Source organism: Staurois parvus, unplaced genomic scaffold (genome assembly GCF_062004578.1).
Source record: "Staurois parvus isolate SC_StPar_1 unplaced genomic scaffold, SC_StPar_1.0 ptg000018l, whole genome shotgun sequence".
Lineage (NCBI taxonomy): Eukaryota > Metazoa > Chordata > Amphibia > Anura > Ranidae > Staurois > Staurois parvus.
The window spans coordinates 2,360,474-2,387,426 of NW_028317814.1; the positions used below are offsets into that span (position 1 = coordinate 2,360,474).

General features: G+C 42.3%; 1 protein-coding gene across 1 annotated transcript in view; it reads left to right on the plus strand.

Moving 5' to 3' along the window:
- Positions 1–26,953, plus strand: part of UNKL (unk like zinc finger) — a 107,809-nt gene that overhangs the window by 2,757 nt on the left and 78,099 nt on the right. Inside the window, exon 2 of the mRNA XM_089682082.1 lies at positions 7,106–7,315. Within this exon, the coding sequence (XP_089538208.1) occupies positions 7,106–7,315 (210 nt within the window). The remainder of the gene's footprint in view (positions 1–7,105; positions 7,316–26,953) is intronic.

A 26,953-nucleotide genomic window follows, 5' to 3' on the forward strand; every position in this document is an offset into this window, starting at 1 on the left:
TTATATAGTGCCGACCATATATACACATAGTATATTCACATCAGTCCCTGCCCTCAAGGAGCTTAAAATTTATGGTCCCTCACTCACATTCATACATACATACTTCGGACAATTTAGAAAGGAGCCAATCAACCTACCAGCATGTTTTTGGAGTGTGGGAGGAAACCGGAGTACCTGGAGGAAACCCATGCAGGCCCAGGGAGAACATGCAAACTCCAGGCAGGTTGTGTTGTGGTTGGGATTCAAACTGATGACCTTAGTGCTGCTAGGTGGAAGTGCTAACCACTTAGCCATTGTGCTACCCTTAAAAGTATATATGTTTTAGATGCGTTTTGCATGTGTTTCCCATGCGTTTTGATCCCTGGTCAGTTGAAAAAAAATTGTCAGGTCACTCAAGAAGCGCAGCAAGGTCTGATCACATAGACTTTCAATGGAAGGTGTGTTGGTGCATTTTTGAAATGGAACTCCATAGATGCAGTGCTTTTCAAATTTTTTTTTTGCCTTTAATGCATTCTCTTCATTAATGTAATAAATCCTTTCAATAGCAGCCTCTTTCCCCTTCCCCTCCAGCTTCGCCTTAAACAGTTACCTGAATCCATTCTCTATCCAGTGCTGTCCTGTCTGCAGCAGCACTGCTCTCTCTTCCTGTATTCACAGAGCAGATTTATAGCAGCAGGAGCCAATGGCTCCTGCTGCTGTCAGTCAAATCCTGCGAGGCGGGGCCAAGTTGCGATGTGAGCCTGTGGACGCACACAGCCAGGCTCGGGAGCCTATATTGGCATTCAGAGAAGAGTAGGAGTGGAGAGCACAAGTAGGGGATCCCTGAAGAAGAGGTTCAAGGCCGCTCTGTGCAAAACCATTGCACAGTGCAGGTAAGTATAACATTTTTTTTAGTTTTAGGAAAAAGATGTAGGTGTACAACCGCGCATCAGTGTGAACATTGCATAGTGTTCTACACTTTTAGAATCCTGCTAGCTGCATCTTTAGTGCGTTTTTTGTGAAAATTGCACCTTCCATCATAGTCAGTGATTGTGCACTAAAAACACAACATACTTTTTTACTGCATTTTTTGAGTCACATTCCCAGTTTTCCCAGGTGACCAGAGAGGAAAACACATGTAAAACATACACTGTGTTGAATTTTAACAGAACAGTTCACAGATGTGAACAGGTTCTAACATACATTTAGGGCTCATTCACATGGGCATAGAGGGCAGTACACGATAAACAATGAGAGCTGCCTTTACAGATCAGTGATGCCAGTAACTGCACATCTGTTTATATGTGTACAGGGATGGAGTGACTTCAGCTCAGACACAGGTGTACATCCATCCCTGTATGCATATAAACACTCAGATGTGTGGTTACCAGCATCACTCGTCTGTACCGGCAGATACGCTCACTGTACAGCTCTTTGTAGGACCTCTAACAGCAAAAAACTGCTCTGCTGTATGCACCCCTCTTCCTCAGTCAGCAAGCTTGTAAGGCCTCATTTACTTGCGTGTCCTTTGCAGGGCTGTTTTTTGGGGCACGTGGCTGCACAGATAAAGTTGCTGTGTCTCAGTAGGAAATTTGTGCATGTCCCCAAACTCACCCTGGGTGTGTCCGTGGCTGTGCACTTGCACCCGGATTGAAGACCCCGTGTCAACAAAATTTTAACCTGCGCAGGACACACAAGTAGTTGGCCATGTGAACAAGGCCTAAATCCAACATTTTTCTTCTTTCCTTTTTATTTTATTTTATTTTTTTCGTTCCTCCCCGCCCCTGCCTCCATTCTTGCCTAGGCGAGGATAACGTCGGCCGTGCTCCAGCAGCCTCCTGTGATATCCACATCAGATATACCAGGAGACGTCGGCCTCCATACAGCAGCTGGATTCGGAAAGACTCGACGGCGTGTAATCAGGGGGGAAGCTGCAAAAACCCAGAAAGAACAGCCAGACCCCGATGACCCCCAATAAGGAAAGAAGATGGCATGGGGCTCAGAATGCTGTAGCGGATCACAGCAGGATTTGCTGGGCATGTGAGTATGTTACTTGAAAAAGGTAAGGGGGGGCTTAAAAGTAAAATTAAAGTAGAACTGAAGACACTTTAATAAAACTTGCGAGCAGGCAGGCTATTTATTGCAGAAAAGCCGTGCAATGTCTCTTCTGCCATAAAAGTACATCTACCTTCCTAACTGCAGTCTTATGTGGCATACAAACTGAGCTGCGCATGGTCCCTGTATGCCGAAATGACTGACGTAGGAGTTACTGCATCCTGCACCAGTCAATGATGCCCAAACACCTGTATCTGGCAGGAGCTAGGGAGAAGATACTGGCAAGGGACTCCTTGTGGACTTAGGACCAAGAGGAGGTAAATATAGTGACTTTAGTTGTTCTTTACCCCTTTGCAGGTGGAAGATTGGTGAAGTTCCTTTTTAAAGCAAAATGGTCATGGCAAACAGAGAGTCTGCTTTTTGTGCAAGCCCCTGCTTCCCCAACATAAATGACCCTAAAAAGCTATTTGTAAGCAAACCGATCACTTGGGTAAAAAAAAATACTTCGGCCCCGGCCTTTCACCGTGCCTCACCGCTGCCTCTTGGGATAGCTGAGTACCTAAAAATCCTGTGAGATTACATTCTTGCAGTGAGCCGAAATGTATTCCTATGGGATATTGAGCTTCTGGCCTCTGCAAGATGGCAGGGTGATGTATTAGTTCCTTTTTAGAAGTGTTGGAGGCTGGGGATGAGGTAAGTCGTTAATTGTTTCCCAGGTGATCTGTTTATAAATGTTCTTTTAAAGCCCTGGGGGCGGCTTGCAAAAAAGCGGACCTTCTGGTTGTCATTTGGTTTGAAAGGCACAACGATGCACTAACTCAATGTAGCGCAAATGCGCATGTTGCAGTGCCCCACAAGGCAAGGCAATACACTAAGTGCTCATTTGCACTTACGGCTGGGGGTCTACACTTGCAGTTGAGCAGAGCCATGTTTTTACTGCCTCCTCAACTGCACCCTCTTAAGCTGCAAAAGCAGTGGCCAGGGGTACACAAGTACAGTTGCTTTGTGGTTGCTGCAAGAATTATACTCCTTGTTGCATTCGGGAGGCACTACCACTTGCCAAATGCAGTCTATTCAAGTGCAGTTGAATGCTGCACTCCAACCGCCTTACAACTGCATGCGGTTGTGCTGCGGTAATTTTGGAGGTTAAAACAGTTAATGAAGAGGCAACATATCGCGTCTTCACCATCTGTCAAACGCCTCTGAGAGGGATCCAAGCTTGGGTTGCTTTTCAGAGGACTGGCAGTCCTTGCTGCTAGGGTAAGCAAGCCTTATGAAAGGTTGTGGTACACTTTATTGCCAAACATGTTGCCAGTCCACTTTTTGGACATCTGAGGCCCTCCCAGCTCATTCATTTGAACAGACTACCTTAATGCAACACACGTAAAAATCCAAAACGTTATAAAACTTTGGAGCTGCCCTTGGACCCCCCTTCTCCCAATCCTTGTGTCATCCGTGTTTTATACACAAGTACAGAAATCCCCCATGATCTGTGTGAATCACCCATAACCTTCTATACTGTTGTGTACAAAACTATATGCTGTATGTGGTATTTTTGATGCCTGTGTGGATGAGCCTTTAGGGTTATGTTAGAACTAGAGTTCAGGAACACTGACATGCAGGAGGCTTTTGTGTAATATTGGTCACAGGACTCTTCCCTGCATTTGTGGCCAGCAACCTCAATAGTTCACTAGCTGTACAGATTGGGACCCAGTTTACTGGGTTCTGCAAAGTTTAAATACTTGTCCACCCAGCGGATCAAGTGTTGTCCTACAGAATCGTCTTCTCTTTTGCCACCGATTGGGTCCTGCTCCGCCATGTTCTTTGTGATGACATTGGGAGGCTGCTGGCTCTTCAGGTTCAACTGGCAACCTCCTAATGATGTGCCACCAGGCCTGCCCCTCCTCTTCTATTTAGTGAATGGAAGACTATGCCTCCTGGGATATGACATGCATGTACCCGGAGGCACAAGGAGCACAGCACACATCAGTCGCCTAGGTAAGTGACGTGCATGGCAGGCTGGACCCAACCCTGTAAGGTGGAAAACCTATCATGTCCACCCCTAAATACCTACCCGAGCTTGATCTGGCTCTGTGCTCTGAGAGCAGCAGCGCTGTTTGGTGTCTCCACATAGGTTCAGAGGAGGAGCGGGAGCAATTAGTGTCCACTGCTGTCAGTTAAAACTGGAAAGCAGGAGTTGGGGCCAAGCTGCACTATGTGTGGATATGGACATACAAAGCCAGCTTAGGAGTGAGCCAACAGCATGTCTGCCCCCATAGCAAGATCTTGCTATGGGGGCAGACACTGAAGAGAAGTGGAGTACACTGGTGGGAGATTCCAGAAGAGTAGGATCAGGCTGCCCTGTGCAAAACCATTGCATAAAGCAGGTAAGTATGACATGGTAATGAGAGAAAAGAAAAAAAAGAACAATTCCAATCACTTTAAATCTTTGTCTGCTTTACCCCAGGTTCATACCTAAGTGTTTTCTGCAGCATTTTGCAGAAACGCAGTACTGTCCATTTAACATGATTTCTTATGGGACATGTTCTCATCTCTGTGTTTTTACCTGGTGCATTTTTTGGAAAGGGTCAGGGACTTTTTTTAACGCAAAAAGTTGAATTTTTGGTTCTATAGACTTCAATGGAAATGCTGCAGAAAAGCATGTAGTGTGTTTTTGGTGCGTATTGTGTCTGCCGAGCAACCCGAAAAATGAAGAAAAAACGAAACGCAATGCAGAATCGGCTCAAACGCAACCTACATAGGTGTGCACCTAGCCTTAGTATTGTAGTTTCCAGCCACATTACAAATGTTACATTGTTTACTAGAGAACAATAAATCGATGCACAGGTAGGTCTGACTTTGAAATTCGCCTGCAAATGTTCTTGCAGACTACTATATCATCTAAACGTCACACAGTTTGTAAAGGATAATTGACTGGGCAAATATTAGGAATCAAATCAGTTTGCTCATCAATAATTTCCACTAACTGCTCTTGAGGCTGCATTGTTTTAGATAAATGTCATGCCTCGAAATCTAATAATAATAGACTTTGTGTTATTCATTGCTGCAAATAGAGCTCACTTGATGCTTGGGTGTTAATTATATTGTTATGTGGTTTTTATGTGACTGCAGATTATAAATTCAATGCAGCTTTTGTTGCTTCTCTTTATCAGTCTATTAGCAGCATCTTTTTTTTTTCTTTGCTTAGCTGTAAGAATGAAAGGTTAACACGTGTACTTATTACTGAGGGCATTTGAGGTAAGCCAGTGTGTGTGAGCATAAAAGATTACAGCACTTTAGTGAACATTCATAATAATGACAACCCTTTATCTCAGAGACAGGAGCCATAAAACATATATAGGAGACCTAACCACCTTCATCTGGAAAACAGCTGGAGCTTTAATTCACTCTAAAACGATAGGTGCCTATGTGCACTCTTCTTTGTGTCTGCTTGGATTAACTAGTTGCCGAGTGCAGGTAGCCGAATGATGGCTGCACTGCGGCCGGCCAGTTCTGGGAGGCCGCCATATGACGTCCTTCCGAACGCGCTCTCCTGCGCACCCCCGGCCATCACCCTGATCGCTGTGTCCTACGGACACAGCTGATTACGTGATGTGGTAAAAGGCCAATCACAGAGGCCTTTTAACACGTGATCAGCCGTGTCCAATGACACGCTGATCACCGGGAAATGCAATTGCCGGTTTTCGGCTGCACTTTCCTCACACTGTCAGAGCGTGAGGAAAGTATTGCAGAGAATTGGCAGTTGTCAGAGCAGGGATCGGCACCGATCATCAGTGCCCTGATGGTCGGTGCCTAGCAGTGCCACCCACCAGTTCCGCCCACCTGTTCCCATCAGTGCCACCCACCTGTGCCCATCAGTGCCTACCAATGTCTCCCAGCAGTTGCGCCAGTCAGTGCCCAGCAGTGCCACCTATCAGTGTTGACTATCAGTACCCATCATCAGTGCTGCCTATCAGTGTAGCCTCATCAACGCACATCAGTGAAGGAGAAAAATTACCTGTTTGCAAAATTTTATAATAGAAACAAAGAAACTTTTTTTTTTTTCCAAATGTTTTGCTCTTTTTTTGTTTATAGTGCAAAAAGTAAAACACCCAGCAGCAAGTAAATACCACCAAAAGAAAGCTCTATTTGTGAGAAAAAAATTATAAAAATTTCATATGGGTATAATGTTGCATGACCGCGCAATTGTCATTCAAAGTGCAACAGCGCTGAAAGCTGAAAATTGGCCTGGTCAGGAAGGGGGTATAAGTGCCTGGTAGGCAAGTGGTTAAAGTGTTTTTTGAATAAGCTCCTATGCTTGAAAAACAGACTTGCACAATTTTTGATGACACTTTACATCTGTACAGTGTAGGACTGTGCTCAAAATCATACGTATTCCTTCAGCTTGTTTCTGTTGGTGCACTGCTTTGCCTTTCAATCAAATAAACACCCCAACGCACATGTGTGGTAGTGCATCACAACCAAACTATAACTACTTACCGTGCAATGTGGTGTGCTGTGTTAAAATACTGTCCAACACACAGAAATTGACTTTTTTTTTTTAATGTAGTGCGCCACAAAGCATGGTAAGGCAGTGCAAAGGCAGATAAGGATGTACATTTCATAAAAAAAAGTTTGGTCATTACGAATTTCTGTACTTTGCCTAATGCCTGCCATAGATGGATCAAATCTTGGGCGGTTCAGCAGGAACCGGCCGAGACTAGATCCATCATTGGGTAGGCTGATTTGTACCCAAGTTGATTCATCGATCAACTGCAGTACAACCAGCCTGTTGCATTTTTAGCATGCTATTACTGCCTGTGGCTATAGCCGCTAGCAGTAATCATTATGTTTTCTCGGCAGGGGCAGCTTCCTGCTGGGAGAACACGATAGCTCCCTGGGATCTATTGTCTTTTGATTGATTTTCTTTGCATAATCTATGGTCTGCCTAATTCCTATTTGTGTACTAGTGACAGTTATGTAGAGCATTATTATAGCTTACTTTAAATTGAAGAATTTTGAAACAACAAATTCTTTAGCAGTAATCACTTTGATTTTTTCCTTGTCACAGGTATCTGAAGGAATTTCGGACCGAGCAGTGCCCGCTGTTTTTACAACACAAATGTACTCAGCACAGACCCTTTACCTGTTTTCACTGGCATTTCTTAAATCAACGGCGTCGCAGACCCATTCGAAGACGCGATGGGACATTTAACTACAGCCCAGATGTTTATTGTACAAAATATGATGAAACCACAGGAATGTGTCCAGATGGGGATGAGTAAGTTTATTGTTGTTCAGCTTGTGTTTCGTTTTATTTAAAACTATACATGTTAAAACCGTTTTAAAAGGAATCTGGCATGGAGGTTAGTACCCGTGTCAGAAGATTCAAATATAATCTGCCATCCTTTCTCCTGTGCTGCATGCGGCTCCAGGATAGTGAATCCGAACCTATACTGCTTTACATTACTATCCCAGAACAAGAATGCAGCTTACATCTGAGGCTTCTCACACAGAATGGTTGCTTTTTAGCATATTTCCTTTAAAAGGATTCTATCAGAATAGAAATAGGAGAGCTGCCAATCTTGACTTGCTTTTAAAGTGCATTCTGCAGGGCTTTTCATCCCCACATTTCACAACTAGCGAGCCGCTGATTGGAGCAAGTATTCACCCAGTACAGTGTTGGGACACCCTATATGCATTCATTTCACTGACTTGCCAAATAGTGAAGCATGGGTAGGGATTACAGCCCTACAGCTTGTATCTTCAAAATCAGTTCAGCTTTTACAGTGTCTGTATTTATTTATGATACTTATATAGAGCCGTCAATTTACACAGCGCTTTACATATATATCTATGTTGTACATTCACATCAGTCCCTAACCCTCAAGGGGTGTACAATCTAAAGTCCCTAACTTATACATACTACACATACTAGGGCCAATTTAGGCAGGAGCCAATTAACCTACCAGTATGAGGAAACCAAAGTACCCCTAGGAAACCCACGCAGACACAGGGAGAACATGCAAACTCCAGGCAGGTGGTGCTGTGGTTGGGATTCAAACCAACAACCCTAGTACTGCCAGGCGGAAGTGCTAACCATAAGCCACTGCACTGCCCTCTTTTCTCACAGGTTCCTTTTTAAAGCTGTAATCACACTATAAGTTTTAAATAATGTTGTGTTGTAGCACACACCTTAAACACACTTAATCCTAGCTCTTGATTGTGTATTTAAAGTGAGCACAGCTTACCTTATTTTTGTTTAATAAATCCTCACCAGTGCTTTTAGGTTTCTACAATATGAAATCCAGAATATTTTTCCACCCGTGTGCATGTGGCCTTACTGAGGAAGCCATGTAGGCAGCTGCTGATGACCTCTTCTCTAAAAATACTCATTCCCTGGCTGTTGTTCCTGCTTATTAGGGTAAAGGGTAACTCCACTTCCGTGAGAACTTAAATAATGGCATCTACAATTGCTACTTAAGTCATATTGTATTTGAATGTTATAAAAATTGCCTTTCCTTTTTAATATACAGCTCTATAACTTTCTGTAAAATTCAATGCAGTATGGCAACCTGGAGGCATTATGTACACTGTTGATGAATGGAATGCCCTCACAAATGTTATTTCCTGCTTATGTGATTGGCTCATTGATTTTCCCAGAAGTCTGTACTAAGACACAAGTCAGATTTTAGGCATCTTCTGCTACAAAAAATTAATTTTTGGTGTGATACTGCCAAACCATTATTACTTCTAAAGAGATTCAGACTCTGCACTTTCCTCATTGGAACACTGCAAGTGCGCCAGCTGACTAAAAATTGAGTCATTCCCATTCAGATTCACTCTGCTCATCGACATAAGCAAACAAACTGCTTTTTCTTCAGAACAGAAATAGGTAGAACGTGCAACAAACTTTGCAATGATGTTCATCAATCACCCAGAGGGGGTTGTGTTTTTTTGTTTTTTTTATCCTCAACAAAAGTGGAGATATTTTGAGTTACTGACCTGAACAAGCATACAGATTGAAGGCTTATTCCGATGGGCATATGGAAATTTATGCAAGATCTTGCTGGCAGCAAGATCCTGTGTGAAAGGTTGTGCTTACCCTGTACACATGTAACAACATAATATTTGTGTCATTTCACATAAGTGCACTGTAAATAAGTCACTTGGCAATATCGCATGCCCATGTTAACTCTGGCCTTCAGTCATTCACAATTGGCCAAGGTCAATCTGTGCATGTGCTGCTGCCGCATTAATGCCTCGTTCATGTAAACAGCATTAGAGTGTAATTGGTGGTGGTAAATATCACAATTTTGATATTTACATGTCGGCCTTGAGCAGCAATGGGGTTTTTGTATGTGTATGCATGTAAACATTAGCACAAATGTGCGGAAGCAGAAACTTTGCAGAAATTAGGGGCCTGGACACACCTTTGTTGCTGCCAATCACAGCTGTGTGAATGGACCCATAGGCTTCTATATTGCTGCATTCAGATTTGTACAAAACTACACAATGTACACATCTCTACACAGTGTCTGATTTTCCAGGTCTGCATGCTTGTTCTTTGACTCAAAATGTATTGAGAAAAGACACAACAAGTTATCCAGCAATTTCAGGAGGTCAGCAATGTAAGCCCCTGTTTTTCTGTTGTTATAGGTTTACTTTAAAGGAGAGAACCACATGTGCACCTTGCTAAAATATACTAGCAGTGACGCAGAAGCATGTCATTCTGAGCATAGAATTAACTTGAAATGATTGCCAGGTTTGTTTAGTTGAGCTGTTTTCTGTTTATTGTATATACAGTGCTTAAAAGGGGGTAGGAAGGTAACAGTGATATGCATTAGTATAGAAGTGGGGAAGGAAAACTTTATAAGAATTTCAAATGTCAGTTTTTAGTCTGGGTTTTTAGAAGATGGCATTCGTTCAGCTGCTGCAGGCAGTACAAACCATAGACTTTGTTGTACTTTGCATGCATGTTTCTGAAACTGACTACAGAGCAATCTATCCAAAAAATATTTGGGCTTTGGCTGTGTCAGTAAGTTTTCTGGCTCCTTTTGACTTTTGGAGATTGGTGGGGAAATCACTGCCATTAAAGTTGAATTCTGGGCACAAAAACTCTTATTAAATACACCCATCAGCCATAACATTATGATCACCCACCTAATACTAAGTAGGTCCCCTTTTTGATGCCAAAACAGTCCAGACCCATCGAGGCATGGATTTCAAAGTTAGCTCCACAAATGGCAGGACGCAAGGTTTGCCAGCAGAAGATTGCCCAGAGCACTGCCTCCTCCAGTTTGCCTTTTTCCCATAGTGCATGCTGGTGCCAGATGAGCAACACACGCACCTGGCCATCCACATGATGCAAAAGAAAACGCAATTCATCAGATCAGGCCTCCTACTTTCATTGCTCCATGGTTCAGTTCTGATACTCACGTGCTTGTTGTAGATGCTTTTGGCTGTGGACACGGGTCAGCATGGACACTCTGACTGATCTGCGGCTATACAGCACCATATGTAACAAGCAGTGATGCACTGTGTGGTTTGAAACCTTTCTTTGGGAACCAGCATTAACTTTTTCAGCAATTTGAGCTACGGTATCTCTTATATAGGATCAGAATACATGGCCAGCCTTTGCTTCCCATATTCATCAGTGAACCTTGACCGGGCTTTATCCTGATGCTGGTTTGTCTGTTTTCCTTGCTTGGATCACTCTTGGTAGGTCCTGACCGCTGCAGACCGGGAACATCCTACAAGAACTGCAGTTTTGGAGTTTCTCTGATCTAGTCGTCTAGCCATGACAATTTGGCCCTTGTCAAATTCGCTCAAATCTTTATGCTTGCCCATTTTCTATGCTTTCAATTTACCAAATTCAAGGACAAAATGTTCACTTGATGTCTAATATATATAAAGTCTATCAGATGCCATTGTAATGAGATAATCAATAGTATTCCCTTTACCTGTCAGTGGTAATAATATTATGGCTGATAGGTGGATATTCCTCTATAGCCACCAAGGTTATAACTCCTTTTTGTGTCCGCCAAATGCCTTTACAAACCCAGATATTACCTTGTAGAAGTAGCAGCAACATCATCATTGTGTTGGACATAGCCTGTGCAGAGAGCAGAGATATCTATGGGAGGGACCCAGCAGGCCCCACCCACTATAGGAAACCGCAGGAGGTGGCAGATACAGGACCAGTCACCCTGCACAAGGACAGAGAGAATAAGTCACTGGTCTCTATTACAGGAGGCTCCTGCACAGAGGACTGCACAGATCTGGAAGAAATACACTAAACACACCAAGATACAAGACAGAGTGCACAAATCTTCTGTATTTAGACAATATTTGCTTACCCTGGAGTTCAGCTTTAAATTTCTGGAACAAAAAAAGTTACTGTTAGTTATTCCTCTGTTTAAAACTACAGAAAATGCAGCTGTTGGATTGGGATTTTTTTTTAATTAAAAGATAAGTTCACCTTTTGGGGAAAAAATAATAAATGTACTTTTTTTTGTTTTTAGAAAAAATGTGTGGTAATTCTTCTTCCTGAAGGAGCCTGTAGAGCAGAGGTGTCAAACTGGCGGCCCTCCAGTTGTTGCGAAACTGCAAGTCCTATCCTGCCTCTGCCTTTGGGAGTCATGCTTGTAACTGTGAATCTTGCAATGCCTCATGGGACTTGTAGTTTGGCAACAGCTGGAGGGCCGCCAGTTTGACACCTGTGCTGTAGAGCATTGCACCTGTGACCTGTGGATCATGGGTGCAATGTCAAGCTCCTGCAGACCCTACAGCTTTCAATCTGTAACTCTGTAGGGGCTGTCTGTTTGAAAGCTGCAGGGCTTGTGAATTACGAGATTGCTAATGAGCACCCTTACGGTTCATTAAGAAGTACAAGCTGTCTGCCACAGTGGCAAACAGGACTTCTAGTTCATTCATTCACGGATTGCTGTGAATGAATGACACGGCTGTGTGGGGGGAGCCCCCCACAGCTGCACTGTTTTTTTCGAAAATGAACAGCGGGTTTGGGTAGAGGGACCTCCACCTGAGGTCCCTGGGGAGTGGCTGCTGGAGCATGTTACACCTTACATATGGTGTAATATGCTCCACAATGCGAGCTTAGCCTTTAAATTAGTTGCAGTGTGAAAGGCATAGACGGGCTAGACCATCTGACACTTGAGGACCAACGTTCACTTCTGGTTGGGACTTCTCAGTCTGGAAATACCAGTTTCAGTGGACTGTCCCCAAGTAGATTGAATCTGTAATCTTATTTGTATTTTTTCATAAGTAATCATGCTTGTTTACACGTCATGTGCATTGTGTGTGGGTGTGCAAGTGCAGGGAGGGGGTGACATTTAAAAGCAGAAGGCTTGCTAATATTTGCCTGTCATCTAATAACAGTGGTGCTAAAATGTTTTTCTGGTTTCTTGTACTTTTTTATTGGGATGTAAAATGGCTACTCAGTGTGCAATGTTGATGCCCATCAAGCATCCATTCAGGTGGCTAGATGTATATAGAACTAAAAGGCTTAGTAGACAGCAGTGAAAAATGTGCTCTGCTTGATGATTCGTCGTGTCAAACATTGCCTGCAACTTCTGGCCCTCAACAGGTACTGAAGGATCACAGTCTTTGCTTCCTCTGAAATCATGCAGGTTCTGGACGTGTGTCTGCCTTGTGCCTGTGCACTAAAGAAATGCTGTGTTTTTGTTCTTCTCAATTGTTCAACATAATTGTTCTTCTTCATACATATTCCAGTATTCTAAGTTTATGGTTTCTCAAAGGCATAGTTCACCTTTTGCAAAAAAGTGAACAAAATCCACACTGATAAAATAAATAAAAAATAAGTAAAAAAAAAATAAATAGGCATTTATTAAAGGGTTGCATTGAAGCCTGCAGAGCATTCACAATGAATACCACAACAATACACCTAGAGCATGTGCTTTGCCACAACACACAAGTGTGAATGGGCCTTAATTGTTTCCATAGGGACAAAATACTTAGTGCATATGGCTTTGTAATATCTACTCTGATTTGTGTTTTGTGTCTGCAATTTAAATTGTTAATTGCCACTTTTATTGTTTTGTATTGTTGTGGCACAATTAGAGGGGGAAAGAAAAGCAATGAAGCATTGTAATTAGATGCTAAAATTAGTATGACTCTTGTTTTTTTTCTAGCAAGAAGGCAATGTACAGAGAAAATGTTTAGTACTGATTATTAAGTGGCTGAATTACAAAATAAATGCTTTGATTTTCCAGTTCGCAGGCAAAAGGTGCACACAGGTTGGATTTTGCAGAGGGACGGAGTGTGTCTTGTTCATATTCATTTTTCTTGCATGGTTTAGAACAGACACTAGCACAACTGCTCTTTGTCCCTCTATTGTTCTTAAACTTCCCGTGAAATGTTTTTATTGTGACAAAATGGCTTTGGATAGAGTAGGGAAGGATTAAAAGTCCAGTTTAGTTTTTGTTGTCTGTTTGGGGGGGATGTTTATTAACTTCCTATTTTGGAGATGAGAGGAAGGGAGGCTAAATCTCTAGAAAGGAGGAGAGTTCTCCATTTAACTTTAGTCCCCAAAATAAGTGTCTTTGTTCAACGATCTCTCCTATTTAAGATTCTGAGGACAACTGTAAAATTTTAGATTTCACTTAATTTTCTGTTTCAGCAACAATAGCCAACAAGACAAACAGCGGAACAAATCTTCCCTGTGGGACTCAGGCAATAACACTAGACAGGGGTGCTAACCCTTCCCCACTTTATCACATAAGTGTGTAATGTGTGTGCGTATGCAGTGTGACGTTATTTTTCTTAGAATTGTCTAATTTCTGATTCTTGCAAGGTATATTTTATTCTGATTTCTGTGAAGCAACATGGCCACTTTTAGGAAGTTTTCGTAAATAATGACAAGGGCTTTAAGAGTTTAATGTATACATAGGCATTACAGTTATGGATGGGCCTTGGTGGCTTGAACAATGAGGCATTATTAGAAATATATATATCTATATCTATATGAATCACCAGTGGAGATGTTGCTCAGGAATTCCTGGTTGCTCTTTCCACCTCCATTCGCTCTTTAAGTTGAATTTTCAGTAGTGTGCAGTAAATAAAATTTCACCAAGTGAGACACTCTTATTGCAGCTGCTTGTGGGACAACCTGGGAATTCAGGTGCTGATATTTTACCAGCCAGATTCCCCTTGTGTTTTAAAACTGAAGTGCATTGGCATTATTTGTGCTGTCTAGTGAGCAGGCAGGCGATACAGGAAGCTGTAAATTTTTACATCGGGAGACAGCGGGGTTCTCTGCCTGGTTGTGTAGTGTGGCAGAAATGTGTAAACAGGCTTATAAGGGTTTATGCAACCTGGAAGAACAATTTGCTGTATTCAGATTTATAATGTATATGGACTCTAGTAACTGCCAGGGATTGATGGCCATCAATGAGGAAAGTATCATAGTAACCTAAAATACAGGTGAGTGGCTCCAACACTAAAGAATACCAAAAAGGTTAAGATTTTCTATCACTCCTGCCCAGTATCTCTTCTATTTGGGGTCCCACCAAAGAAGATGTATGCAGTTCCATTAAGGATGACCACATTTACTGCACTGGGGGTTGTTTGGACCGTATTTTACACTGTTTGAAATGTAAACATTTGTGATGACATTTATGTGCATACAGCATAGCAGAACATAAATGCTCCTGGATTTTGGATAGAGCAAAGAGGGGGGGGGGGGGTGTTATAACCTCTGCCAGATTTTTTTTTTCGCTATCTGTGTCTCATTTCGGAGATTTCCCTTGACTTCCTGTCCCATAGACCAACAGGATGTGAGAAGAAATCCCTGCAAATTAAGGGAATTCCTTGGGAACACCCGGGTCACCAAAACTAGTGTCTCCATTGCAAGATTATTCCTGTTTTACTTTTCAAGAGACAATCCAAAATTTAGGTTTTTCTTTTACTTTCACATTCAATAATAATGGTAAACAGGACAAATGGAGAGGTGAATCTCCTTAATGGGGGCACAGACAGCAATAAAACCTGACAGGTGTTCTAATCCCTCTCCACTCTATCCAAAATTAAAAAAAAGAAGAAAAAAAAAAGTTCTGCCTTTTTAGTTTTACTTTAATCACATTCCGAATGTCCTATAGCAGATATACTGCTACAGGGCGTCAGGGGTGCGCAAAATGTGTGTGTGTGTCTGTGTATATATGTTTCTATGTGTATGTATGTGTGTATATGTATGTATGTATATATAATGTGTGGACTGGGAGGAGGACTGCTTTGTTACTAACAGTTTTCCTCCATGTGGGCTCAGTCACACTGCTCTGGATGGCTGTGCACAGCACAGCCATCCAGTGCATCGTGTTTACAGTGAAGCACCAACACACCTTCCCTAGTAAAACACTCCCAGCACTCAGTTAACCCTTTGACCTCCCCTCATGTTAAACCCTTCCTGCCCAGTGCCAGTATTAGTGTCAGTGCTTTTTTTTTTTTTCCTTCTTTCTTTAGCACTGATCACCACGTCAGTTCCCCCCCCAGTGTCAGAATGCCCGCTGCAGTCCGGCTATAAGTCGCTGGTCGCCGTCATTACTAGTAAAAGGAAGGAAGAAAAAATTCCAGTATATATACCTCCATTTGTAAACGCTATGACTTTCACGTAAACCAATTAATTTACACGTATTGGGATATTTTTTTTTAGCAAAGACATGTAGCAGAATACATTTTGGCCTAAATTTATGATGAAATTTGATTTTTAAAATTTTTTTACTGAACATGTTTAATAGCAAAAAGTCAAAATCATTGTTTTATTCTCAAAATTGTCATTCTTTTTTTCTTTTTTCTATAGCGCAAAAAATTAAAAATGCGCAGGCAATCAAATACCACCAAAAGAAAGTGGGAAAATAAGGACGTAAATTTCATTTGGGTGCAGCATTGCATGAACGCGCAATTGTCAGTTAAAGTAATGCAACACCGTAACGCAAAAAATGGCCTGGTCAGGAAGGAGGGTAAATCCTCAGGAGGGCAAGTGGTTAATAATCAGTGCATGAGAAAAATTAACTTGGCTTTTTATTAAGAATGACTGGAGGCCTTTCTGCTCATGCTCTGCCACATGAATGACTGTTTCAGGACTGACATGTAAACAATAGTGTATAATCAGCAGGCTCCACTAATTGCTCACAGTTAACATGTCCACTCTGAATCAATCACTCATGCGTTGTTGGCAGTGCATGTGTAGAATGTACGTATCTCAGTTCATACAGACATATGCAAGGTGTGTGTCTGTATGAGTCCGGATGTAGTATGCACAACCGTGTACATGCAATCATGCTCCCAGCAAGATCCTGCGCACAAAGAATACTGCCAAGTTCATATGTCTATTTCTTTGCAGATAAATCTAAATGTTTAACAAGGTGCATTTGCCTGAAGATCTTATTTCAGGAGTTAGTATGTTATTCAACCAACTATCATCCACTCACACTTCAATTTATTTTTACCAGTACTTGTACATATTTATACAAAAACACATATGATGTGTGCATGTACTGAGGTGAGTGACTTTTGAAGCACAGTAGTATTGCTAAGGTTTGCCTGTTTTGTTGTTTTTTTTTTTTGTTTTTTTTTTGTGTTTTGTTACTATGGCTGTAAAATGTTTGCTGTCTGCACATTCCTGCTACCCATCATGTGCCCCTTCAGAGGCACTAGAGGATATTGAGACATATGACACTGCACAAAATTTTGTTTATGCTACTGCTTAGGATATTGCTGTAACTTTGAACCCCCCCCCCCCACCGTTAGATGCTGCATAACTGCAGCATTTGCCCCCTATTAGGCTCCATGTACACTGTAGCTCATAAACTCACGTTTAGGAGCTTTTCTGCGTTTTTTTTTCCAGCAGCCCCTGAACACTCCCTAATGTTTTCCTATGTGTCCATGTACACTATGTTGTTTACAGGCAGTTGAGTTTACAGTAGTTTTTTTGAATGCAGCAAACTTGCGTTCAGGAGTAGATTTTATCAGCGTTTGAAATGCTTGTAAATGCAGTTAACTACGTTTATAAGCGTTTTTCGTTTGGAAATTTTTTTTAACTCTTCTATTTCCAGATGCTGTCCAGAGCCTTTTTGCATCATGAAAAATGCATGCAAAGCGTTTTCCCGGTACTCAAATGAACCTGGTACACCATACTTTGAGGTTTTGCATGAAAGAATGCAATAATTTCTGCACAGCAATGAGCTGGAACACATTCAAACACCACAAAAAAAAAAAAGACCGCTAATCTCAACACATACTGCTCTCTCTGCTTCTGCTCTCTCGATTTCTCAATAATGTCAAAAAAATCAAAATGTCTGAAATAGTAAATTTTTTACTGTTTTTCAGTGCATTCTGGGCATTTTGTAAGGTCTCCTGAGGTTTTCTTTAAATAACGCTTTGAAACGCAAACGCTCATAAACACGGTATGCAAACGCAGCTAAACAGTTGTTTTTTAACCTACGTTTTCCAGCAGTCAGTTTCCATCGTTCAGAAGGATTTTCCAAAAGTCCTGTGTACACGGAGCCCCAGGATTCTGCATGGCTGCTGCTTGTTTTTCCCCCATTTCAACTCGTTCAAGTGCTTTATTAGCTCTAAGGATACCAGATGAACACTACAGGTCTATTTATGAATATATTTTTTTTTAACACAACATCATTTTTTGTGTACAACTTGCTAATAAACAAATAAAGGATATTTGAGTAACAGAAAATGCAGCTCATATGACTTGTTTTGTTGAGAGCCTGCCTTTTGCATTCTGTATCCCTGATTGCTTCATGTTTCTGGCATGAATTCCTGTTTTTTTCTGGCAGCAGTATAAAATGAGTGCTTTTAAGAAAGCTGTGTGCTTTGTTTGCAGTGCGAGGAATGCACACACCCCCTCGTGTACACACCTCCTTCAGCCATGCTTTACATGTTTGAAAATAAAAGCTAACTAGGAAGTGATGTAGATGAAGAACGGCACACACCTCCAGACTATTATCATTCTTCTTCAACTGTGCCTGTTTAGTTCCTGTATGCTTATAGAGGAGGTGTTGTTAAAAAAAAAAGAATTTGGTGGTGGGGGGATACTTGAATATACTGCTTAGACCTGAAGAAGGGGACATTCCCCAAAAGCTTGTCCTCAAAATTGTTTGTTAGTGCAAATAAAAAAAGTATCACGGACAGTACTCAATTGTTCCTACTGGTATGCAGAAAATTTGGCGTTTAAGTGGGGATCTTTATCTAACTCGAGTTGTTAAAAATGTAAACCTTTGGGATAACCCAGTACAATATTCTACTGCTGATATGTTGATATGCACATATATTCATTTTTGTTAGACCCATTGTATGCATATTTATTTATTTTTATTTTTTTCTTTGTACCCTTGTACTAACCTGTAAGCATCAGTCCTGCTTCAGATAGGGTTTATCATCTACTCTCTGCCACAATTTCACACACCACAAGCAATCGTACAAAGTAACCTGCACATTACACTCTCTTCCTTTGTATATGTAGAAGTGCTGTTGTGGGTAAAGTGTTTTTCTTTAGGGCAGAAAAGACAATAGGGTCGGTTTTATTGAAGGAGTTGAGGTTCTTCACTTTAAGGCTGAGTTCATCTTTGGAACATGTTACATCTGTTTTTAGGGTGTAACCTGCAATGTGTTTCTGCCCCCCCCCCCCTTCCAGTGACAGCAGCGGGGTTCTTCTCCCCACCACCCCCCACAGCCGCTGTCCCATTTAAAATTGTTGTGGCGGTGCGAGGCTCCTCAAAAAGACAAGTGACAGCGTCTGAGGCCCCTTTCACACGGGGCGGACTCTGTTTCAATCAGCAGGGGATCTTTCTGCTGGTCCCCTGATGTGCATAGCAGGCGGATGACACTTCCGAGACTGCTCCAGTTTATTTAGAGTGCCAACAGACAGAGCTCACTCTGCTTTATGGATGGCCAGATTAGAGGTAGGTGGGTGTAAATTGGCACAAATCAGTATGCACCCACCAGTCCATAGGGGTGAATGGACTGTCCAATCGGGTCCTTCTCGGGCGTCCCTAGGGTTGGTGTCACCCGGTGCAGTAACACTTGGTGTCACCCCTCCAACAATCCCCGCAGGATGGATCGGATCTGCGGATTTGGCATAATGGATCGGCGTTCGATCCATTATGTTCCCCAGTCTGCAGATCCGATCCATCTTGCGGGGATCGTTGGCTTGCAACCTATACGGGGTTAACTGATCTTTCAACACCGGTCCGATCTGCACATGCTCGAGAAGTGATGTCAGATGGGGGAGGTTCCTGCTATCGCGGCTGCATTTCCTGGTTATAGACAAGTCCCTGATCTTGCACAGCTTTACCTAGATCAGTTAACCCAGCATAGGTTGCAAGCCGATGATCCCCGCAAGATGGATCAGATCTACGGATTGGGGAGCATAATGGATCGGACTCCGATCCATTATGCTTAATCCGCAAATCCAATCCATCTTGCGGGGATCGTCGGCTTGCTTTTAAAACTTTTCGGGGAGCACGTGGAGAGGGTCCGGTGTCACCCAGTGCGGCACGCACCCGCCTAGGGACGCCACTGGTCCTTACGAAAAACTGACAGGCGGACCTGATTGAACCCTTTCGTGTGAAAGGGTACTGAAGTAAAAGCTTTAACAAGACAAATAAATGTTAAGACTGTTAAGTTAATTGTCTAGAATGTAAAAGATTATTATAGAAAACCTTTTATTAGAGGTCCATGAGAAAGATGTAGATATGTGAAAGGAGTACTGTGAAGAAAATAATCTGCACTAGAACATGTGATGGCACAGTGTCTTAGTGGGTAGCACTTCTGCCTTGATACACTGGGGTACTCATTTTGCATTACTGTAAAACTGTTTAGTAAATTAAAAAAACTAGAATCCATTATACTCACAAAAGGAGAAATAAGACATTTACAATAACCAAGCCACCACCACAGCCTATCCATTGGATTGAGTGCGGCTAACGCGTTTTGAGGGCCATGCCCTCTTCCTCAGAGCTCTCAGGACCTTGGAAAGCCAAGTGGAACACCACATGTAGTAATGAAGGTGCTGGATGCAATCTTCTACCAACACTATACATGTGGAAAAGGCCTATAGTCTGGTGAGGAAATGTAAACCGTGGGTTACTAAACACAAGTTCTGTTGCTGGGGTCTTCTAAGCGAAGAATTTAAAACCAAAATACTGGGCTTGGATTGTTTGTTTGTTCTTCCCATCGATCTATTTTACACTGTTTAGAAGGGCAGAACGGCATGGTTTTTCTAGGCTAGTATTAATTATTAACACACACTGCATCTTATCTTAATTGCTTGATTAAAGAGATTTGTATGACTAATGTGTATGTCGGGTTCACATTTAACATGGCTCAACTGTAATACAACTACAGATCTGCTATTTGTTTGTGTTTTGCATGTCGTTTTGTGAAGATGTAGCCACTTCCATTCTGACTCCGTCGTTATGGAAATATGTTTTAAGTTTTATTTTGAATGTACTGGGGAATTAGGGAAAATTGGCGGTTAGTTGTGAGATACATACTACACAGGCAAATTTTAGTTTCTTATTGTGCTAGGAAGAGTAAAACCAATGACATCATCCATATATTTCTTACTTGGTTATATTTGGCAGTCAGGATTCTGGAGACTGCAGGGCCAAACGTACTGAAAGAATATGTGAGGGTTTGTAGTCCTTATGTGTGATAGGCCCCTTTTGGACGGGGCGGACTCCGTCGGATCCTCCTTTTCAGAGGGGGATATCTCCCCTGATCTCCGCTGAGCAGGTGGATGACAGGTCCGTGTCTGCTCTGTTATGCAAAGTAGACACAGGCTGCTGTTTTTATATGGGGTGGTCAGATGGAAACGGACCTTCTGTCCATTTTCCATCCGACTGTCTTCCGATCCGCCGGATGGATGTGGAACGATCCCCATCCATCTGTTTTTAGTGTACAGGATTGGATGCCTGCGGGTGTCAGCGGACAGAGAACGAGGCACGGTCCAATCAGGTTCGCCTGGAAAAACTGACAGTGCAACCAGGGAGTAGATACAATCCAGTGCAGACTTAAGTCCCCTTTTCAGATGGGGCGGAGCCACCAGCTGATTAATTTCCTCAGCTGGGGGAATCTCTCTGGTGATCCCCACTGAGCAATTGGATGACAGGTCTGTGTCTGCTCTGCTGCTGCAGAGTGGACACAGAAACAGCCTGCTTTTTCCTATGGGGCTGTCAGATGGAAATGGACTGCCTGTCCATTTCCACCCGATTGTCATCCCATCCGATCTGTCAAACAAATGGGGAACATCCATCTGTTTTTGGTGTACAGGATCGGATGCAGGAAGTTGTCAACGGACACTGACACCCGCCGGTCCATAGAGGTCTGTGGATGGTCCGATCGGGACCATGCCTGCCAGTGTGAAAAGGGCCTAAAAATAAAAATTACATTTCCTCCTCTTTGGTCCCACATTTTGTATCTTTTTGTTTCTTTTTATCTCTATGTCCTCTGCATATAGGGAGAGAGAGCAGGACTGTTGCAGATGGGTACAACGCTGTATCAAACGAGGACCCAGGTAAGTATATAAGGACTGAAGGGGTGGGGGGGGGGCTGATCATGTGGAGGATTTTTTACCTTAAAGTGCTGCTAAAGTCACTTTGTATTTTATTACCTACTGTACCACTCACCCCGCCCTCCTAGATTGTAAGCTCCAAGGAGCAGGGCCCTCTAATCCCTCTTGTATTGAACTGTATTGTTACTGTATTGTCTCCCACTATAATGTAAAGCGCTGAGCAAACCGTTGGCGCTATATAAATCCTGTATAATAATAATAATAATTACCTACCTCAGCTTCCAATAAAGCTTACCTGTAGGTAAAAGGAATATCTCCTAAACGTTCACCATTTAGGAGATATTCTACAGAGCAGCAGCTGATGACAGTACTAAGGTAAGTCTTTCATGCGCTCTGAAGAAATGGCATACCTGTGCCATTACTTCAGAGCTGTGTGATGTCATCAGTGGCTCGGCCATTCAAGCAACCACAGTCTGCGAATTCGGAAGGAAGACCATATGAAGGTGGAAGCCTTCTACAGTGATGACCGTGTGCCACTTGAGGGCTTTGTTCTAAGGTAAGTCTTTCATAATTTGCTAGTATGCAGTGCATTCTAGCACAATATGTTATTAACTTGCAGGAAACTTGTGGTGGTTTTTTGTTTTTTAACGTGTTTACTACCACTTTAAGGCCTCATGCACACTGGATGTTTGGCCATCTCTTCTAGTTGCCTTTCCTTCTGGTAGCAGAACTTTGGCAGAAAAAAAAACGCTTGACGCTAATAATGTTTTTGGCCATTGAAATGAATTACTTCTCAAGTGCTAAACGTGCCTAGTGTTAACGTGCATTTAGACATAATTGCATGCACCAAGCGGTTTTTCTGCCAAAATGCTAGTGCTCCTGGACGCACTGGTAGGTTTTTCTTCTTTCTTTTTTTTTTTTTTTGCCTCTAAATTCCTATGTGAGCATGGACACCATGTTATCTGGTGATTTGAGAACCCTTGCTTGTGATACAGAAAAAGGAATTTCCAAACACACCCACTACAGGCTCCATGTTGTCCCATACATGCAGAAGGTTTGATCTTAAAAAGTTCATTAATAGGAAACATCACTCAGTTACCAATGTGAATTCTGATTTTCAGTGTGTTTTGAGAACTTTTAGGCTTTGCATGGATCATGAAAGTGTGTGTTGTTGACCAATGGGAGATCCAAAATTTTAGAGATGTCGCAGGAACAGTAGGCGAGGGGAAATCTCCCAATGGGTAAATCAACTGTGGTGACAACTGTTTAAGAGACCTGTTGTTATTCATGTGGGACAGGAAATAAAGAAAAATCTCCCCAGTAGGACACGGAAAAAACATAACAAGGTCGGCGCTGAGCTTGGAGTGTCCATAACAGACATTCTTTCCTCATTGCAGCTCAGTAACATGGAGCTTGGCAAAACCACAGGCTCAGTTTTGTTGAGTTTCCTGTTCTGACAAGAATCTGTCACGGAACCGTCCAAAAGTGCAAGTTCTATATACCCCAGGACAGTGCTGCCGACCTCTGCACCACTTAAGTGACAGGCGCAGTGGCTGGACAGGAAACTGCGCTTTTACTAGGCTGAGCTGGCGCAATGCTCATAGGTAGTGCTATCGTCTGAGATGTTTATCTTTCCGGTGGGGCAAGCAAAATGGCTGCACCGGGAAACATCTGCCGCCATCATGGCTCTTGTCTTTAAACATTCCCTACTGTATCCAAAGGGAAGAAAAAAAAAGTTTTGACAATATTTGCAAGAAAAATTTAGCACAATCTCTAAGTTTAGCACAGTTATAGTGTTTGCTTTGGGCATTAGTAGTGAACTGGTTGGTAGGGATAAAGCTGAACTCCAGGCAAACCACTAAATACATAGATGACATACATTTAAGAGCTGTTTTTCCTGCCAAAAGGATTTGTATTTCTGTCCACCTAGTCCTGAGATTATATTTTTCTCTTGTTTTCTGCAGTGGAGAAAAAAGTTTTTCGTCTGGATTGAGGCTTTAATTAAACCTTGTTAAGAACAATGATAGCTACAGTACAAATAACCCATTTCATGGACATAATTTAGAGCAGTGAAAACAGACTGCTAAGAGGTTGCTCTAGAAATATTGCATTGTTCTTGCTAAAATGGGCTGTTTCCTAAAAAGCTATGTAGTTTTCTTAAGAGTATGAAGTACGTGACAAGTGTCAGAGGGGAAATATTTATTCTTTTCTAACCACCTGATCATTGTTAAAAGAAGTTCAACTCTAAAAACGACCACACTGCTGATCTTGTGGTTCATTTTGGCAGTTTGAACCCCATGTTGCACAGTCTGCAGGAATACTCCACAATCGAATTGATCAAACAAGAAGTTCAGCCTTGCTGATAAATAGTGTATATATAGGGACAAATTCTGTAAATGCTCCAAAATATAAACACTCTTGCTCTTGATGTCCTTACGGATTAATAGCACATTTTATTGTGACTTGCTTGCTTTGGTCAATGAATGTTCCCTAGAATTGACATTACCTCTAGACCCTCATTGCAATGCACACCTCCCATAAAAGAGCCTACATCGGCTCAGTTAGTGCCCATTCACACTTGGGTTTTGCGGAAACAAGCTAAAACACATGCATGAACAATAATGCACTGCTACTGATCGCTTACGTGTGAATGGACTCATTTGGTTCAATATATCTATTTTGCTCTCACCCTGTTGAAGTGTTTTAACATTAGGCTAGGTTCACACTAGCCCGCACTGTGTGTTCCGGTTGCGGGAATCTCATCGATCCCTGCATCTGCAACCACCAGCAGCCGAACCGCACTGCTCTTGATTGACAGGTGGGGCTGCTATTCATTCTGAATGGCACCCCCACACATCTCACCTCGCAGCGCAATCGCGGGTGTGGGAACTGCAGGGAAACCACATAGTCAAAAAGAAACGTGGTTCCCCTGCAGCCACGTTTTTAATAAGGTGCATGCACCTTTTTTGTGTGGTTCATGCGGCACAGCAGCCCATTCAAATGATTGGTCTATGTACCCGAGCAAGCACAGGCTACACGGCCTGCAGTAGTGTGAACCAAGTCTAACCATTCCTGTGTGGCAGTCGACTGTCTTTTTGTATTACCCCAGTAGTCCATTGCTAGCTGTAGATGCATAGATTTCAGCCCACAGGAAATGGCGTGGATGAAAGAAACTGCACTGCTGGCTATTGTATTGAGACTGCCCCAGCAACTGCAGCTGTTGGAATACCCGCACAGTGACTACATTGATTGCATGTAGTTGCTGTTCGTCCAACCTTTTTTTTCACCCAGATCCTTTTGCTTTTTTTCAGTTGGTGTTTGTCAAGCTGGGTGGAGCCAGCAGGACCACCAACAGGTAAAATTTTGTCCAGATCAGCAGGAATCTGCCAAATTATGAGCCATATATATCCAACTTTACAGTATATTGAAGTAGCAATTTTTTTTTTTTTTTGGTTTTTGGCAGCATGCTAGATCTAGGGTAGTTGCCACACTGGAATTAAGACCAACTCCATAAAAAATATTCTGCCACGAAGGCCCTTGTTCAGGCACATTCTGTTTATAGGATGATAACTTTTTGTATCTATTTCCCAGTCTTGCTACCCAGACGTACTTTAAGGCAGCTGCCCAGTTCCGACATTTTTAAACCATTTCCCCACAATATGTTCTTTTCCCTGAAGATCATGCAATGTAGATTTACACACCACTCTCGTAATACAACTTTTTTTTTTTCTTTGTACTAGAATAGTTGAAGATACTAGAGAGTTTCCCAATGAAAACATTTGTAGAGCAACCTGTTAGAAATGCGGTTATCTGCACTGCTGGTCATGAACTTCCCTATAATTGCCTTTTGATTTTTACTTCCATGTTTACATTAGACAAATTCCTGTCTTGAAGAAATGTTAGCAATCTCTGGGTTTACTGGCCTTCAGTAGCTCACATGCTCACATCCCTTCAAATTGGGCTCTAAAAATACTTGACTAGCTCAGCTGGATTCTCTTATCTCTCTTATGAGAACATTTTATTGCCTAATAACAACCTTGATTATTTCCAGTTTATGACCAGCGTATGTACCCGAATTGGTATTGCGTTCCTGTCGGAAGCACAGTATGATTTGTTACAGCGCACATCTAGTGTGTGACCATGGGAGAAAATCTTATTGGTGCCTGGATCAGTAATGTCAATGATGATGTCGCTAAGCTGCCTCCTAGGCGGCTGCAGTTTTTAATTGTGTGATTCTTGAATGAATTGTTTCATGAATATTTGAGTCTGTTAGCCCAAATTGCAGATGCTTCCTATTTGTGTTGGGAACCTTTTAAATATACACTGGCCTTAAAGATCTTCTCTGATGAATATATAATTCAGAGTTTTAGGTTTTATGACCTCGTGCACACGGACGCTAAAAATGCAGTGTTTAGATTGCACAGTGTTTTTTATGGACGCAAGCTTTGTTAAATTCAATGTGTCCATGCACATGGAGCTGTTTCGTTCTGTTCACTAAAGCTGTGTTCAGAGGCATAACACTGGAACACCCGAGTCCCATATTTAGGCTGGGTTAACACTGATGTGGTCCAGAATTTGCAGCGTTTAATGTACAAATTCCACACCGCATCAGAATCGCACCCCGTTCATGCAAACTGCTGTGGGTGTGTATGTTAAATTGGTCCGCAAAACGCGGTGCGATGTGCAGAATCAGATCACATAGCTGTGAATACCCATGTGATCCGATTCCAGTGCGGACCCAAAAAGGGTTCTGCACCTTTTTGGTGTGGATGCGGTGTGATTTGAGCCATACATAATGTGTGGCTCAAATCGCACTGCACACACTTCGTATGTGATTTGCACAGGAATGCGGTGCAGTTCCTGTGGGAATCACATGCGATGTACCGAACTGCATATATGTGAACCCGGGCTTAGGGAAGAGTATTTTGACAGTTTTTTTTTTTTTTTTTTTTATATTATTATTATACAGTATTTACATAGCGCCAACGGTTTGCTCAGTGCTGTACATTACAATGGGAGACAGTACACTATCAATACAATTCGATACATGAGGGGTTCGAGGGCCCTGCTCCTTGGAGCTTACAATCTAGGAGGGAGGGGATAGTGGTACAAGAGGAAATAGCTGTGGGGGATGGAGTGGTAGGAAGAGTGGAGGAGATTGGCAATTAGCTGAGGGCAGGGTAGGCTTCCCTGAAGAGATGGATTATTTGCCTAAATGTGTGCAAGCAAGTGTACATATACAGAATATCCATAAAATAATTTTAGGTGCTAGAATAAATTAATAATTCAAAGGTCCGGTTCACACCACATGCAGTCCAGTGTGGTGTTGTTTTTTTTTTTTTATTTTCTGCATCA